The 18,172-nt window shown below is 42.1% G+C and overlaps 1 protein-coding gene across 2 annotated transcripts in view; it reads left to right on the forward strand.

Moving 5' to 3' along the window:
- ddah1 (dimethylarginine dimethylaminohydrolase 1) overlaps positions 1-18,172 on the forward strand; it is a 58,129-nt gene that overhangs the window by 32,803 nt on the left and 7,154 nt on the right. For both annotated transcript variants that reach the window (XM_053482502.1, XM_053482503.1), the window contains 3 exons: positions 11,159-11,258; positions 12,230-12,303; positions 14,710-14,829. In XM_053482502.1, coding sequence (XP_053338477.1) covers positions 11,159-11,258; positions 12,230-12,303; positions 14,710-14,829 — 294 coding nt within the window. The remainder of the gene's footprint in view (positions 1-11,158; positions 11,259-12,229; positions 12,304-14,709; positions 14,830-18,172) is intronic.

An 18,172-nucleotide genomic window follows, 5' to 3' on the forward strand; every position in this document is an offset into this window, starting at 1 on the left:
AATACACAGATGTAAATTAGTTAAGGAAGTAAAGACATTAACATGCCATCTTTAAACTAGAAGTAGTATTCGAGTATTGCTAAGGAATTGTGGGTTACAGGTCTTGGTCACATGACCAACTCTGGTTCTAAGTCGGTCCTGGGATTTAATTTTACAACTTTCTGGTCAACCTAACTGTTCATTTTTAGGTCCACACTTGTCCACTTGAGGGCCAGAGGTAGCTCAGTGGTTAAGGCATTGGACTATGGTTCGGAAGGTCCCAGGTTCAAACCCCACAACCACCAAGTTGCCACTGTTGGGCCCTTGAGCACGGCCCTTAACCCTTAACTGTTCAGATATTTAATGAGGGGAAAAATGTATTGCCAGTAGTTTATATTAGTAATATAAACTGTATTATTGTTATCAGATTCTATGAGGTGGTATCAAAGAGTTTTTAGACTAGTTTTGTAAAGCGCTAACAGATGGCAGCACAAGGCTGCATGCACAGTCCATAAGTGAGTGTGCCAAAAAACATTGTTTAAGCCAGGCAACTGGTTGAAGACCTTCAACAAGCTCAACCCCTGACTATTGACGGACAACAATCCAGAACATCGCTGCCGTTATTGCTGTGTCATACAAAACGGTCCAGGCAATCCTCACATGGGATTTGAACATGCAATGTGTTGCTGCCGAGTTCGTCCCCCAAGCTATTGATTCAGGAGCAGAAGGAGCATCACGTCGAAGTCTGCCAAGGTCTCCGTCAGCATGCCGTGGATCAGCCCTCCTTCAAGTCGAGGACCATTACTGGGGACAAAACGTGGGCGTATTGTGTCTGGATCTGTGGCGCACGAAACTGTTTGATACCAACTCGTACCACTGCCACTGTACTACGTATACAGGTGATTGTTATTGCAAAGTTTACTGATAAAAAGAAAAGATAATCACTCAATTTTTAAACCGGTAGCATGCTAAATGATTTGTTGTCTCAGCAAGAGAAATTTATATGCTTCTACTGTAGCGTCACTACTTTGTTCCCAAAATAACTTAACCGGGGTGTATGGGTTGAGTTGAAGGTGAGTGATTAAGTGAGGTATTTGAGTTCAAAGAGTATTTGTAAAACTTTATCCATTCATTTCCTTTTCGGAATTGTGTGTGAGATTAGGTTGGTGATTTTGTTTGATCATTTTTTTTTCAGTTTGTTCCGTTTACAGTGTAGCATCAGTGCTGTATAATTGCATAAAATTCTGATGGGAGTCTAGATTCAATCCATGTCCAATGTGTATCCACTTAACATAAGAAATTAGATTTTTATATGATATTCACTTAAAATTGGGGCTAATGACCATTTAGAAGGGTTCAGGCACACTGTTCTCTGAAAGCTAAGAACACTGCCACTGATAAAGAGAGACCTTTCTTAGGCTTTTCTATGTGTGTGCGTGTTAGAGAAGGTCAGCATGTGCCAAATGTTGGTCCTCTCTCTGCACGAGGGGCTGAATTAGCCATGCCTACTTAGTCCAGAGCCTGTTAGACACATTCTTCCTCTCTCAGGCAAGGGTGCATTCTCGGATCACTCCGATAAGGGAACAAAACCACCCCTCTTTGGCCTTCGAATGTTTATCCGACCTTTGTGCCCTTCTGCGCAAAACCCAAATAGTGTTGTTATACAAGCCTTCAAGAAGGACAGGAATAAAGATGAAGAGGGAATAGAAATAGAGAGAAAAAAGACAAGGAGAACTGTAAATTCCTCCTTAAAGCCTAATCTGATCCAGGCATCTTGGGACTTTCACTGAAGCTCCATTCTTACAAGTTGCTGAACCTTAACAAAGCCATGGATTAGAAAAGAATAAATAAACTTTATTGGCCTGAGTGTCCCTAAACTGGAATTTAGTTTTTTTTTTTTCTTCTTCTTCATATCCTGGCAGACATGAAAGGAAGAATAGGGTCAGAACAAAGGGTTGGGGTCCTGGGTGCTCCTGAAGCTGTTCATGCCATGCTGAAGAACCCAGCTATAAGAAACAATGGCACTGCAACGCCTCCACTGCAGGGCAATTAACCCATGAGCTGCCAGCCCACCATCTGGCATCCTAGGCCTTCTTTTCAGAGAGGAAAATGGAGGAAAGAAATAGCCCCCCTATTTCTTCGTAGAAACCTTCAGTTGTCGGAGCATGTTTTGATTCATTTCTGGTATTCAGTAACTAGAAGAAAGAGATGGATTTCCAACAAGTCTTAGAATTTTGACTGTTGAATTCAGGTATATCCAGGGCATCATCTGGTTCCTAGTGTTCAGATATACTGTATATATCGTGAGATATTTACAAACTGTCAAAATGTAATGACTCCTTGGCAATAACACTTTCCCCTCCATCATGAAGGCCCTCAGTGCTCCTAAAGGTTGGTGTCTGGGGACACCTTCTGCTTTCCACAGTCTGTAGAGAAAATAAGTAGCCCTGTGTAGCTTCTCCGCTCAAATAAAGGAGAGAATGATGATGATGAGTAGGAGCGTAGGCATTGAGGATTCTCTCGTACTTTAGGCTGATCTACATTTCAGGGAGAGGACCAGATCCAGAGGAAACACTTTATATGGATTATGTGCATTTTTTCTACATGAAATAAGGGAAACGTTTCAGACCCAACCCTGATGATATAGGATCAGGAATGCATTGAAAGATGGCAGAAGTGCAAATCTGTGTGTTTGAATATGAGGTGTCTATGATTGTCAGGGAGAGAAGGTAGAAAAAGAAAAGAACTCAGGATATGGAGACAAGCAGTCAGACAGATTAGTTTAGCTGAGACAAGACAGTAGATTGATAGTGAGATGAGGAATGTGCTGACTAACTGATGGGCTGATCAAGCACACACACACACTTAAACCTCTGCGGAAAGAGGGAGATATAGGAAAGCAGTGAAGGGAGAGAGATAAGATATGGTGTAAGTGGTATAGAATAACTGGAGCTTGGAGATGAGCACTCTCGGCTAAACAGGAGTGCCGTTGTGTACATAATCCTGGGCTACTCTCTGTAACCTCATGTCGTTTGAGCTGCTCAACTTTCAGAATTCCCTGGAAAAAAAAAATCTGAAAACAGGTTTCTGATGAACCACATAAAAAAGACACTGCAAGCATTACGAGCTTGTGCGAAAAATAGATTACACGGTATACTGTATACAGTTACATGGACAAACGTCACATTTCAGATATGTTCTCCAAGAACGAGTAGTCCTCCACTCGGAGAGTGATTTATTCATTTTGGACTGGGCGCGTATGCGCAAGGCATCGCGAAACCTCCGTAGGTTATGTACAGGAAACAAATTAATAGTTGCCTCTCAAGTCTTTCGGTCCAAATAGTTTGTCCTTTTGCCACCTGACTCTCTTACACGCAGTTAGCTTGTATGCAGTGCAAAAGATTCAAAAGAACGAACGACTCGGACTAAAAGACTCATGAGACGAACTCGAAACTATTCACACATTTTCATCCCATGTGGCAGGAGTCAATTATTTGCTAAGTTTGTTTAGAAGTAATAATTATTATGGAGGATGACGGAGGAACACGATGCTCAGTAACAATGTAGCTTTTTGTTTAATTAAATTTGAGCTTAAATGTTAAACTCTGGTATTTGAAGTCAATTTGTGTTGTTTCAATGCTGGGTCTTGCTAAGTGATAAAACAAAATCAGGGCGAAATTTTATATTTATTCGGGACGTGACTGGTGATTCCCATCCCTAGTACATATCCAGTCTATATAATTCTGTGCTTCCGCATTTGGGAAGCACAACATAAGGGTGTGATGGGTGGGTCCCCAGGTATGTTTGCCATAATCATGTGCATGTTCGGAAATAATTTAACGCTGTAACACTAGCTTGCATTAGTAAGCTATCAAAAGTGAAAATGAACAACAAAACTAAAACAAGCTAGTTATGTTAGTCAGCTTGCGCTCTGATTAAAGAGCTGACCATATTTAAAAAGCTGAACTGTATTTCTATGAACAGTATGAATGTTGCTTTATATTTATACATGAAAATATAGTAACTTAGCCAATGTCGTATAATTGAAAATATCATTTGTATAAACCATTATACTTGTTTTTGTTACTATGCTACTTCTAAGTTACTGTTGTTAAACTTACTGGCAAAGACTACTAGCACTAGCAGTGGCTGGAGTAAGGTATGGTCGAGTTATTTCCTGCTAAAACCGTAATGATACATTTATTTAATAATATGGTGGTTCAATCTGTTTGCTCTAATCCAGTCATCAGAAGTATTTTTTTTAATTCACTGGTTAAACACTTAAGAAAAAACACCAAGGCAGTTGATTAGGCCAATATAGTATCTATAGTATCTACCCCAGGTTGCATGGCGTGTGCTAGTGATGTGCAAATCAAGTCGTAATGAGCTCAATCGGTGAATCTCGAATACCCCTGCCGATCTGATCCTCTCTCGAATGAAATTTAAATTCCTTCGAGGCAAATAACTCTCTTTCTTTTCATTCTTCCGTCCTCTTTGGCTTTGAAATGGCCACAGGGTCAGCAAGCTGCTTTATCTTTCGTGATTTGGCTGCCAGAGAAAAGCTTTTGTTAACGTCTGATCAGGCTAGTTTCCCTCTGGCTCAGCATTCAGTCTGTCTTCATTGTTTCCTTCCAATAGCTTAACTGTGATGGATTACTTCTTGCTATCTGTCTGAGGGATAACGATCAGTTGCACTTTAACTGCAGCGAGTACTAGAACTTTTTGTGGGGAATGCTGGGAGTCCTAGCATGCGCTATGCACGTGGGGCAGTACACAGTCTAGACGCGCTTATACAGAAAGCTAACAAGCAGGTTGGTAATCTTAGCGAATGACCAGGGCGGGTTTTACAGTATGTTTAGGAGTTGGTGACGAATAAGTACTCCCTGTCGAGTCCGGTTCTTCTTAAGGTTTCTTCCTAATGCCATTTCAGAGGCCCAAGCCCAGATAAAATAGGAGGCTTGTGTCAGGAAGTGCATCCGGCATAAAACCTGTGCGGATCGGGTGATCGTGGCGACCCCTCAGTGGGAGCAGCCGAAAGACCAACAACAAAAAAAACAAATAGACTCTTCCATATTCCGTCACATTTATTGATGAAAACACCATCACTGCAATCAAACTAGTGGTCTGGAATGCGGGAAAACTTTTCGTGCAACAGCAACCCTGTGTGTTTCTTCCCCCTTTATTTATTTTAGGGACTAGACAAATCTGCCAAAGTCTACATTTTGAGAAAACCTTGCTAAAGTTGAAATGTCATTCCTTGTTTAGAATTTCATGTGGATTACGTTTATAGAATACTGTAGATTTGTGCATTTGGCTTTATTGTGAATCCTGTGTATTCATCTAATAAGGATCTGATTCCTGATCCTCCCAGAACAAATTTCAGGCAGCGGTACTGTTACACAGACGGCATCCAGATAGCACGGAATATAAAAAGCCTGGCAGATCGGGACATTGATTCGGCGCACCAGAGTACAGTTTCACCGGACTCAGGAATGCACTTCTTTCTTTATCCTCTTCTTTCTGTCCATCTCACCTCATTTCTCTCCCCAGGGACCTTTTAATGCGAGCTTCAAATACACTTCATCAGTGCCGTGCGCAATTACACCAGATACTTTATCGCACCATGCCCTCTCCCCTCCCTCTTTGTTTCGGTCTGGCAGGAGAGTGAAATCCATTCGCGGTGTCCCAGCGATCGCTTGCAAAATGGAATGGCAGGAATGTACCTGAAAGAGAAAGAGAGCGGGGGGGGTTAGAAAGGGCGCGGGGGGTGTCTGTGGCAGTCGGTGGTGGCAATAAAGAAGGGCACAGCTTAGCAGGGGGGCGGTATTAAGGTGAAGACCAGCAGATCCAACAGTGGCACGCAGGGATGGGTTGGTGTTTGAGTGATTTAGAGAGCACTTTATTATTACTCGACAAGATAATGATCGTAAGAGAGGGACAGGGATGGACAAAGCTGTAACCCCAGGATCTGGGACAAGCAGATCTTGTGTTCAGGCTGAAGACTTTTTATTAGTAGTAACCCTGTGGACAAGTAGGTTTGACAACAATCATTATTTAAACATTAAGAGAAAATAAAGTCCAGACATCATATCTATATAAATAAAAGAAAGGTTTGGTCTGTACATTGGGTCAGATCTCACTCTTTCAATGATATCTTTGTTTCATACACTAAAGGACCAGAAAATGGTCTCAGAAAATGTTCTGCTTGTCTGTCTGTCTGTCTGTCTGTCCAGCCAGATTTTGTCACAGCAGAACATAACGAATCTCCTGCAGTCCTTAGATCTCTGGCTGAAGTTTAATCTGCACCATCAGTGAGTCTAAATGTGGAGTAAAAGTGATGTTATGAACAGTTATGTGTGGGATTTAATAATCTACTGTAAAATAATCTACTAATGCGCTACTGTCTCAATGTAAACAAACACCTGCACCAATAGATATTAATTAGAAAAGATAAAGTGAATATTTTGACTGGGATTAGTTCATATTTTCACTTTGGCTGAAATAACAGCGCTGAAGTGGTATAAGTGAATTTTAACACGCTGGAGTGGTTTTAAGACAAAACTTCATCTTTATCCTTTGATCTACTTTTTCCATTTCTCATCTGTGATTCACTCTCCGATTACCGAACAGGGAGTGTATTTGTCTGACCACCAAAGAAGGACAACTTAGTGTAAACAAGGCGTAAGATACTCAACCTTACAGAATGGGATTTCTTTGTATTAATAAGTTAGACAGAGAGTTCTGCTGTACAGAGAGACACACAGACATGGACGTGGGCTTCAACCTCAAATAATAATAATAATAATAATAATAATAATATCACTGATTACATTAAAGATCAGATCAGATTATTATTATTATTATTACCCTTTAACTGTTTCTAGAAACTCTTTAACCTTTAATAACCGATACTAGCTAGGAAGTTGTCCAGATGTTGTTACCCCATGACAGGTACCACTCCGTCTTGTCTTCTCGTCTCTGTACTGAGAAAGGGAAGGCTTGTCCTGAGACGTAAGTGTTGCACAAGTTTTAATTGAATTGGCATTTAGGTGAATAAAGGATCAAGTTTTAACAAAACTCCGTCTCAATGGCTGTGAAGTGATGCGGGGGGAAACATGCACTCTCTTCTAACGGCCCTAATGGCTGCTGTGTGATATTACAAACCTCGGGAACTGAGCGGAGTTAACTCGGCACGTCTCCCAGGAGTCGTTCTCTCAGGTTAGCTTCAGGCCAGAATTGTTCCGTACAGTACAGCATGCCTTCTCTTTTCATTCCCTCTTGCATTTAGAGTGGACGTTTTCTGCATGTAGGATTGCATCAGAACTGTGACTGCAGTGAACGATTATTCTTGTAGGCGACTAATCTGTTTATTATTATTTTGATTAGCTGACAGTTATTTCAGTCAGAACCGTTCACCGTAGTGCTGCCATGCAATGATAAGCCTGCTTCACAGAGTCTGCGTTTAACTTCAGCATTGGTTTATTCTTGGTGAAATGTTCCTGTACTTATCTCGATATGGTCAGTCATGGTCTATAAGTCTAAAAAACAAAATTAGCTTTTTAACATTTCCATAGCATTTCGTTTTATTTATTGTCAGTTTTGTTGTAACTCTGTTAAACACATGGATGGTTTGAACTTTAATGTCTGTTTGATGTGTATTTCCTTGTATTTGTGTTGAATACAAATCCTTAATCAATGTGAAAGGACACTGTCATACTGGTTATATGGACAACATACTGGTTGCAGGACGTATCTCTCTTTACAAACTGGTTTTAATCTTCCTGCAGGAAGATAAACAGATATTGCTCTGTCCATTTATCTTCGAGGGTTCAGTTTTCATAGTCTACTTCCCTTTTCTCGGAGTAAGCCATCATCTGTCACACGTTTATTTCTGTTTCTTCCAAACGCTCCATACAGTCTATAAAGTATCGTGTTGATCGCTGCCTCTTTTGAGTGACCCATATAGCCACACCCACCTTGCTTGGATAGAACCGTCACTCGGCCCGGATCCGGCCGGCGGTCCACCATTTAGTGATGCCTGATCCAAAGTATTGCTGCATCCTGTAGAATAGCATTTTAGACAGTTCAGGGCGCTTTGTTGGGGAAATAATCAACCTCCGTAGCTTCATCACTGATTATTGACCTGTAAAGTATATTTATTGTCTTGTCATTATATTTCTGATTTAAGAGATGAGTAATGTTTTACGTATAATTAATTTCAAATGCAATTGCATTTCCTCAGAATCCTTCCCGAATCAGAAGTGTTGAAAAGCTTGTGTGTATAGATTTGAAGCGCTGTTTGTTTGGTCATGACGTTTCTTGGCGCTGTACTGTCCACCTCCATCAGGTTTCTGCATGCCCACTCTCCCGTCAGGTTTCCCAGGAACCCCAACCCCGTCTGCATCATCAGAGTATGACTAATGCTGTTTGTTCTGCTGATCAGTGCTGGCTATTTGGAGTCTACACCAGGATGATTCATTAAAGGGATCATCTAATGCCAATGTCAATTTTTCAGGATAGACCTGTCCTCCTGCTTCTGTGTGTCCATGCAACGATACTGCGTCTTATGGTCTTGGATTTACTGTAGGTTATTGCTTGGAGAAGTAAAGGTATAATCATATTTTAGTCATTTATTTATCATCAGATCTTTTTGTTGTTGTTGTTTTTCTTCAGTTTAGCAACCGTTCTGCTCTTGGATCGGACTTGTTTCTCCAGCACATCCCACGGGACACTCAATCAAGGAATTTGTAGGCCCAATTGGTCATATTCCTCTAACCGTTCCTGACCAGTGTGTGCAGTGTGTCATGGCGCATTATCCTGATGAAAGACGACACCGCCATTAGGGACCACCATCTCCATGATGCAGTGTAACTGGGTCTGTAACAGTGTTTAGGTAGGTGGGACATGTCAGACTAACATCAATGTGCATGGCAGGACACAAGGTTTCCCAGCAGAACACCGCCCAGAGCATCACACTGCCCACCTTCTTCCCATGGTGCATCCTGGTGCTGTCCAAGATTGTGATCCAGCAGGTCAGCAGCACCATACACAGCAAACTGTGATGTGTTCTGTCTGTCACAGCCAGCCTTCAACTTTTGAACATGAAGTCTCCTGTCCCTCCCTACATGCATCAATGATGCAGGGGTGTCCATGACCCAGTTATTTTACTTTTTTTTATAGTACTAATCACTGCATACCTGGAACATCCTACGTGACCATTCTAACCCATCAAACTTCTCAAAGACGATCCTTGTGTCTAAACATTTAGATTTTTATTTAAAACATCCCACCTCTCGACGGGTGCAACTATCTAAACGTGATATTATGTGATATAATGTGTTATTCTGTTCGGTTGTCAGTTTCTTTTTTCCTCCTCCAAAAATCTGTAGTGTCCGTAACCATGTCAACTTCATGTTGCAACATCTTAACGATATTCCACTGTTTCAGGTTTATGTATTTTCATGTGAAATCAAAATTGGCCAAGTTTTATTTAAATGACAATTAAGATCATTGAAATGTTTGAATTTGGAAAGGTTACAGACACTACACCTAGGTGAGACACAATTTAGCACCAATACCAATGTTTTGGCCGAGTGCATGTCTGTCAATCAACTGCTCAGTGAATCACGTTTACATCAACCATCTTGTCTTCTTTTGAAGGACCTCTACATCGTTATCATCTGCTAAGGAGACAGACAGAGTTTTATCTGCTGCAGCAAACAGTAAGGGGAATATATTCAGTGGTTCCTTAGTCCCTTAAACCCTCCACATGTCAGGGACATCTACATGGACAAAAGTGGGGACAAGTCTTATAATATAATATAAATTGTTACTCGTGTATAACTGATATGAAAAGTTCCGTGTTGTTTATTGGCTTATACAGTACAGGTTTCGATCAACATTGATACCCTGCAGTATGTTGGTTCCGACTCCATGTCTGCTCCATGAGCTAGCACTTTTTTCCACTTCTTTCAGATGTTGCATTTTGATTGTGTGTGTGTGTGTGTGTGTTTGCACTTGTGTACATAAATTACGTGTGCACATGTTAAGCAGGCGTGTGTTTAATGTGGGTATGTGGGTGGGCAGCTGCCTTGCACTATCTCAGGAAACCAGGGGCCCTGTGGTCACCATGGTAGCATGCCTGCGTGATGACATACTTGGCTCGACAGGAGCTGAAGCAGAAGCGTTCGATTAGCAGTGCGATGACCTCATTCCCAGATATCGCCGTGGAAACACTGATTCGCTGCTGTAAAATCAGGGCCTCCGAGAGTAGCCAAACAGGGCTATAAATCAAACACACACACACACACACACTCATACACACACACAAAATGCACAAACACAACAGATGTGTTCTTTTATTAGGATCATCTTGCAAGTCCTTACCACAGGACCATGCAAGTGTTTAATCTGAATTTCATTTGTATTTTGCTCGTTTTTTCTTCTTAGGTCACTTCCTTTGGCTCGATTTCTTCATAAACCCTTTTAACATTTACTTTCGTAGTGACATCACCCCCAGGTCCTGACTGATGATGTCATCTAGATATCTTGGACAGCCTGGTAGCATTTTGTCAAACGCTTGCTTAGACGTCCAGGAAGGCAGACGTAATCGTTTTTTGTTTTTTAGTTTGTTTTTTTTCTAGACCAAAGGCTGAAGTGCTTCAGGAGGCTACAGGTCTGTTTCTACATGTAGCTGCTTGGGCTAAACAAAGGACGTCAACACATCCTTCTCTATAAGGGACAGACACGCCAAGCCTTCTTCGTCAGTCATGATATTTTAGGCGTATTATGGTGTGGAGTGTTAACGTGACCTACGTACAGTATGGTAGTGCGTTTTTACCAAACTGTACCGAACTCCACAGTGAATGGTGGGGACAAACCAAGCAATCACACCACGTTTGGTCAGAAAGACACAGAATGTACCAAAGACCTGGCTCTAAAAAAACACTACTGACGAACAGGCTTCAGTTCTGGGCACGACCCAAGCCTGCAGTTCCAAAAACCACTTTTATGACTGTGTACAATAAAACAGCTGGAAAGAGCACAATAATTACTCTGGAAAGTATCATTAAAATAGACAGCGATGGAAAAGTACGCATCTCGGTGGAAATGGACCGGAATGAAATGGACTCGAGGCAAATATATTCGAATGTAATCAAACGTCTACTTTTATTTTCAGACCGTGGCCATGAAGAACATCTTGAAGAAGCTTGGCCTGAACATCATGGAGATGATGGATGAATCGGCTACGCTGGATGGAGGAGATGTTCTTTTCACAGGTACTGACAGCGAATCTCTTAATAATACACATAATTATACATATTATACATAAATGTATCGTATAACCTTGAAATACCAATGACGGCATGTTGACAGCCAGCGCCATTTTACAGTGTAGGTTATCGTGGCAGCTTCACAGATGTACCCGCTCTGGACCCTCAGGTTGTGAGAAACCTTTCATGCCACCAGCTGAGTACGAAATTCTGATTTGTCAACCAAACCCATGAGTGAAGCCATTGACTTTAAACCTTAAACCTTCGCTTTAGTTTATTAGGGAAGGTAGGTAAATACTGGCCAAACTGATATGTCCTAATGGTTACCTTGAACACAGAAGCAGTTGTAGCAGTCTTCTTTGACATGGGACTGCCTGGACACAGACAATTTGCAGTAATCTAGATGTTTTTCCATTTTCCCTATACTGCAGTGGTGTTATCCCAGTGAAATGGAGACCAGTGGATAAAGAAACCAAGGTTCCATAAAGGACTAATAGGATATTTCTCTTAAATTCACCAGGAATCACATCAGCCGATCCATGCTTCCAACCAACGAGAGACACATTTTCCCAAATTAATTAACCAGTAACTGCATAAACTGTGCACCTTTCCACACACTCGTTCATTAAGTTCCCCAACTTTACTCACCCAAACATACCAAACATATCACAGGGGTTTAAAATTATAATATAAATCAGTCAGATACTAATTAAGAAAATACTGTACATACTAATAAGTGTGGTTTTTGTCTTCAGCTTCCACAATATTAACTGTTTCATAAGGTGGACTAATGAGATGGAGATATAATCCACAGGGTAGACCACAGGATAATGATTTGTACATGGCTATAAGTTTTCCGGGCCATGTTGCATTCTAGCTGTACTGTTCAGAGCCAAAAATAAAAATACATGATTGCTAAGTTGTTTTTAAAGAAGTTGCACGATTTCTGACATGCAGGAGTGTAATCCTCTCCGTAGGTCAAGAGTTCTTTGTGGGATTGTCAAAAAGAACCAATCAAAGAGGGGCACAGATCCTTGCAGATACCTTTAAGGTTTGTAGAGTTTTACTTATTCAGCTGTACCACAGTTTACTTTGGGCTCCTCTGTTATATGGAAACCTGTTAAGACTTGGTAAGTCTTTTCATAACCTTGCTTAAATACACTGCCAAGCCCAAAAAAAAAAAAAGGTTGTTGCATACTTTAATATTTCATTGGACCGTGTTTTGCTTTGACTGCGGCCATGGCATCATTTTGATAAGCTTATGCAACGTCATAATATTTATTTCCATCAGAGTCGCATTCATTTCTCTTCAAGATCTTGTATTGAAGATGGCAGAGTTGGACCGCTGTGTAAAGCCTCCTACAGCATGTCCCAAAGGTTCTCTGGACTCTGTGGTGGCCAATACATGTGTGAAAATTATTCCTCATGCTCCCTGATCCATTTTTTCACAATTTGAGCCCAATGAATCCTGGCATCGTTAGCTTGAAATATAGCCGTGCCACCAGGGAAGAAAAACTCATTGATGGAAAAAATCTGGTCATTCAGTACATTCAGGTCATCAGCTGAGCTCATTTTGGATTGCATAGCATCGTTGAAACCAGACCTGAGCAACAGAAGCGACCCTAGATGTCTCCAAAACCTTGTAGGGTTGGCGGTAGGCATGATGTTTGGCTCTCCTCTTACCCTGATGCAGCCATTTCTCTAGAACAGGGTCAGTCTGGACTCAACAGACCGCATGACCTTTTTCCGATGCTCCACAGTCCAATCTTCATGCTCCCTAGCAAATTGAAGCCTTTTTCATCGATTAGTCTCAATGATGAGGAACATGACTTCTGTCATGGTTTCATAAGCAATACGACACTCCTCAGTGCAGGGGTTAGGGTTAAATTCAGTAATTATCCAGTTAAATCCAGATAGTAAGTTTTTTTGACCAGGCCGTGCACTATCCTTACTACAACCTACAGCTTTACTAGTATTGTACAAATCTTAGAAAACCAGGCCAGTCCATTTAAAGCACTAAACCTCCAGGCGCTAAGTGCCAAGAAGATGGGTGCACTTTTGACCCTCATCGCGATAAGCCTTGAGTAGGGACGTTTTTGCGCAATCTTTCCCCAATCGCCTTTTTTTCATTGAGGAACGTCTAGTCTGCAGATGCTTGGTCAAGCAGCTTTGATCCTTAGTTGCAAGATAGAAGGCCAGGCCAGCACCAGGGCATTTTTCGCTAATATGCTAATAACACCAATGACATTCAGTACATAATAAGCAGGAAATGGATGTTTGTCTTCAAAAGTACTTGACTTGTTATCACCGTGTCTGTTACCAGCCATTACATTAATGTTTATGGAAACTTTGTGGTTGATTTGCAGAAGCCATCAAAGGGAAATTAAAGGGAACCGCTTGATAAAGCCTGTTTTATTTTCCACAAACACGATTAGTGTGAAAACAGGGCATTAACTCTTCTCATGTGCACGTAGTGACTTGGATATTTCCTTTTTCAAACCGTGAGTGAGTTTGGGTGAAACAGTGGTTCTCAAAACATTTAGGCACACAATGATATGTATATAAAAAACTTTGCTGTTTGTACACGCAAATATGTAAGAGCCTTTGACTGGATAATTATTGGGTCAGTGGTTAAGGCATTGGACTACGGTTCGGAAGATCCCAGGTTCAAACCCCACAACCACCAAGTTGCCACTGTTGGGCCCTTGAGCGCGGCCCTTAACCCTCAACTGCTCAGATGTGTAATGAGATAAAAATGTAAGTCGCTCTGGATAAGAGCGTCTGCCAAATGACTAAATGTAAATGTAAAATTAATACGTTTCAGCTACAACTGTTCTCTAAAGTCTGATTTATCAAGGTAAAGATGTAACTCTGTTTTAGAATTTAAAATTATTGGCCTGAAGCAAGCAAAAAACCAGAGCTGTGTTAAATAGTGAAAGACTGGACTTTAAAGCCTTGGAAGAAGGTCATGTGACCTGATGAGTCCAAACTGAGCCTATTCCAGAGCGATGGGCGTGTCAGGGTAAAAAGAGATGCGGATGAAGCGATGCTCCCATCATGCATAGTGTCCACTGTACAAGCCTCTGGAGACAGTGTTATGATCTGGGGTTGATCAGTTACTCAGGTCTAGACTCAGTAACGTTATGGGGCAATAATATGAAGTCAGCTGACCACCTGAATGGACATCTATTGAGGTTTTCTTCTGGCCAGGTGGTTCTGGGAGCTTGAGGAATAATACTTACTATACTAATTATACCGTGGAGAATGCACATCATTATACAAGCTAAAGGCAGTCCAAGGAAATATTAGTCTGCCAATTTAGTTTGAGCCAGGCCAGTGTACTGTATATCGTGCGAATGTCCATAACAAGTTGTTCATGCCAACAGAACACTGTTTTAAAAGATACAACCTATGTAATAGAAATGCATTTTACAGGCTGTTTAACGTTGGGTTTCAGGACTACGCAGTGTCTACTGTTCCAGTGACCGAAGGCCTGCACCTGAAGAGTTTCTGCAGTATGGCAGGTCCAGGACTTATTGCCATTGGTTCCAGTGAACCAGCCCAGAAAGCCTTAAAGGTAAAAGGACTCTGGGAAAAGATTGGTATGAGTATAAAATAAACAGTTTGGGAGTACTCGAGGGGTGCATCTAAGCCAAGTGTGTGTGTCTGGTGTGCTGTAAGAGATCAGTGTCCCATCCACTGGTCTCAGAATAGCCTCTGGATCCAGCGTAACTCTGACCCAGATAAATACATGAATGGATGTTTTTTTTTTAAATATATATATATCTTACTGCTGTTCTCCAGGATCAGCATCGTCGCTTGGTGGTTGTCAGGACAGTCGAGTGGAGGAATGGCATTGCTCTAGCTCTCCTGCAGGGCACATCTTCACTTAAAAGGGCAGAGACTCGGAGGTGCCTGCTTTTACGGCTCCATGCCATTCAAGCCGATTTGTTGGGAAGACTCTGTCTTGGTGACAAAGGGCTCCAGCGAACCTTGAACACATTCCCACATACCGGCCGGAGGGCTTTGCCGTGTCCCGAGAAACAATGGACGCTTTCAAAAGCTTTCACCAAAAGATCTCATTTTCTGTGGTGAAAAGCTTTGGCGCGCTTTCTGGGTGATCGCTGACAAACAGCCTTGTTTATGCAGAATATATTAAAGTGGTTCCACTGGCTCTGGCCATTAAGGTGTACACGTCTCATGAGAAAACACCGCCGTGAACTGTGGCCTTAAATGCATTTTGCCTTCGCAGTGCCGTTAGTTATATTTTAATTAGAAATGGTCATTATATGTGGATCCAGTTTTAACAATGTAATATAATAATAGAAACAGGAGACAGAAATGTTTTAAGTTCAATAAGGATAATGTTTTGCACCTACATGACAGAAAAACGAAAATCTAGGAGGAGGCTCAACAAGAAAATAGCGAAAATGTTGATGTGCCGCTTTTTTCTTGCCAAGTCAATTCGGGACACGACACTGGAATTCTGGGATTTTTCCAGGAGTTAGTACAGTATGCCACTTCTGCCCAAACAAATGATGAGAGCTGCAGTGCTTAAATAAACAGCCAGAGCTCGCATTCTGTCATGGAAATTTAAAAAAGCTAAATGAAACTGTTCTCTTGGCTCGGGGGAAAAAGTACCATGTTTTTAAAACAATGTTCTTTTTGTAACTGTGGTTTCTTTAAAGAAAAAACTTAATCAAGGTAATATACACAGATCAGCCATTATGTTATGAGCACAGATGGGTGACGTGAGTAAGATCTCATTACGGTGCCACGTGGAGGTGAGGGGGATGTACAGTATTAAGTGGCGTATAAACATTGGCAAGGGTCGAATTGTGATGAGTCAGCGCGACTCCAGAACCACAACTATGGTGTGATGGTCCCGGTCTGCTGTGGTCAGGACCAGGCAAAAGTGCTCCATGGAAGGAGAACCGGTGAACCGGCGACAGGGTCATGGGCGGCCAAGGCTCGTTGGTTTTTTTCTAAGAAAATCATTAATGAACTCCAAACAGACCTAATGTTCTTTTAATAGAGTCAATACTTCTGAGGCGTCTGTTCATAGAGGCCTGGATACCCATTTTCTTACCTAATACCAAGACCCTGAGTATTTAACACAACTTAATACAATATCTCCATCAAATATGACCACACACTCAAACACGCAATCATCACGTGTGGCTGACACAAAACTACAGCTTTTTATAAGTAAATTAAAACCGTAATTTTACGTACCGTACAATATGTTGGCCACTTGTCAGGGTTCTTTACAATACATATCGATGTTTCGTCTTACACTTTCCATGTAGCTTTTCATTATGTGGAGAGATTATATGTTTCATAGCATTACGTTACTTAGTTTTTGTCATTTTGTTGCTTTACATTTCATTGCTTTATTTATTTATTTTTATATTTTTTTTCCTAATTTTCTCCCCAATATTAGTCGTGTTCAATTCCTCCCTGTCACTAGGGGGCTCCCACATTAAGGCTACTACTACCACAGCCGGGAGGGCAAAGACTATCCCATGATTCCTCCGAACCGCGTGACGTCAGCCGACCGCATCTTTTCGAACTGCTTGCTCACGCACCGTTAGGGGCTGAGTAACACACTCGGAGGAAAGCGCTAGCCGCTCCTTCCGCGTGCGCGAGCTCACAGACGCCCCTGATTGGCTGTAGAGCCGTGATTAATGTGGGAGCACAAAGTACCTCTCATCCCTCCCCCCTGAGAGAGCTCGGCCAATCAGCTCTCTCTGTGCCTCCGCCTGTGAGAGGAAAACAGCATCACTCGGGGTTCGAACCAGCGATCTCCGGATGATAGGGCGAGCGCTTTACCACTGCGCTAGATCCGGTGGTGTAGTGGTTAGCACTGTGGCCTCGCATCTCCAGGACCAAGCAAAAGTGCTGTGCCAGGAAACCGGTTCTCCCCGTGCTTAGTGGGTTTCCTCCGGGACCTCCAGCTTCCTCCCACTGTTCAAAGATCACTTGCCTTGAATAAGTGTGTGATTGTGTGTGTGTGTGTGTGTGCCCAGCGATGGATTGGCACCCTGTCCAGGGTGTACCCTTGCTCATGCCCTAAGTCTCCTGGGATAGGCTCCAGGCCCCCCGCGAACCTGAATACAGGGGTTTGTGCATTGGTTTGGTAATTAAACCCTGGTATTCCACAAGACAGGCTGGGAACTTACCGCTGAACCACCACTGCCCATATGCATCTTCTAAATCAGGGTTTAAAGAAACTAATTGCTTAACGAACACCACTTTATATTAATATTACCATAAACATTAACTTTAAGACCTCTGTCAAATGACACAATAAGCTCATGCAAAATGTAAAGTAACACGACTGCAAACGTCTGTTTACACAACGTTCGCTCATACTGTACATCCCATCAGCCTTCTCCTCCTCCTCCCCGTTCCCGCTCGCTTATCAGCCAGTCTCAGCTCAGCGTCGCCCTCTGTGGAAGTAGATGGCTGTGTTGACTCATCCTGCACCATCACTTAATGCCTTTGTGCTCACGCCGTCCTAAAATTAGAACATAAGACAATAAAACACCGATGCTACCTGCCAGAAATGTCTCTGTAAACGCTCTAATTTTAGGAGTCAGCGTCTTGGCCAGTTATAGGCATTAAAATAGCGATGAGCTCACATCTTGATTTAGCATGGTGTTCAGAGCCTGTATAGAGTTTTATGAGTGTGTGTGTGTGTGTGTGTGTGTGTGTGTGTGTGTGTGAGTGCTTACTGGTTTAAGGCAGTAGATGTCATTAGCAGGCCGTTAGGATGGCGGAGTGGTGGTTTGGCATCGCACCAAGAAGACTGGCAAGATCTCTACAAGCCGTGGGATTAGAACTCATAACCGCGTGGTTAGTAGCAGACACCAAGCTGGAGGTCAAGCTAATGAAGTGGTCTCATGTCGGCGTTAGTA

This window comes from Clarias gariepinus, chromosome 22, assembly GCF_024256425.1.
Source record: "Clarias gariepinus isolate MV-2021 ecotype Netherlands chromosome 22, CGAR_prim_01v2, whole genome shotgun sequence".
NCBI classification, from domain to species: Eukaryota; Metazoa; Chordata; class Actinopteri; order Siluriformes; family Clariidae; genus Clarias; species Clarias gariepinus.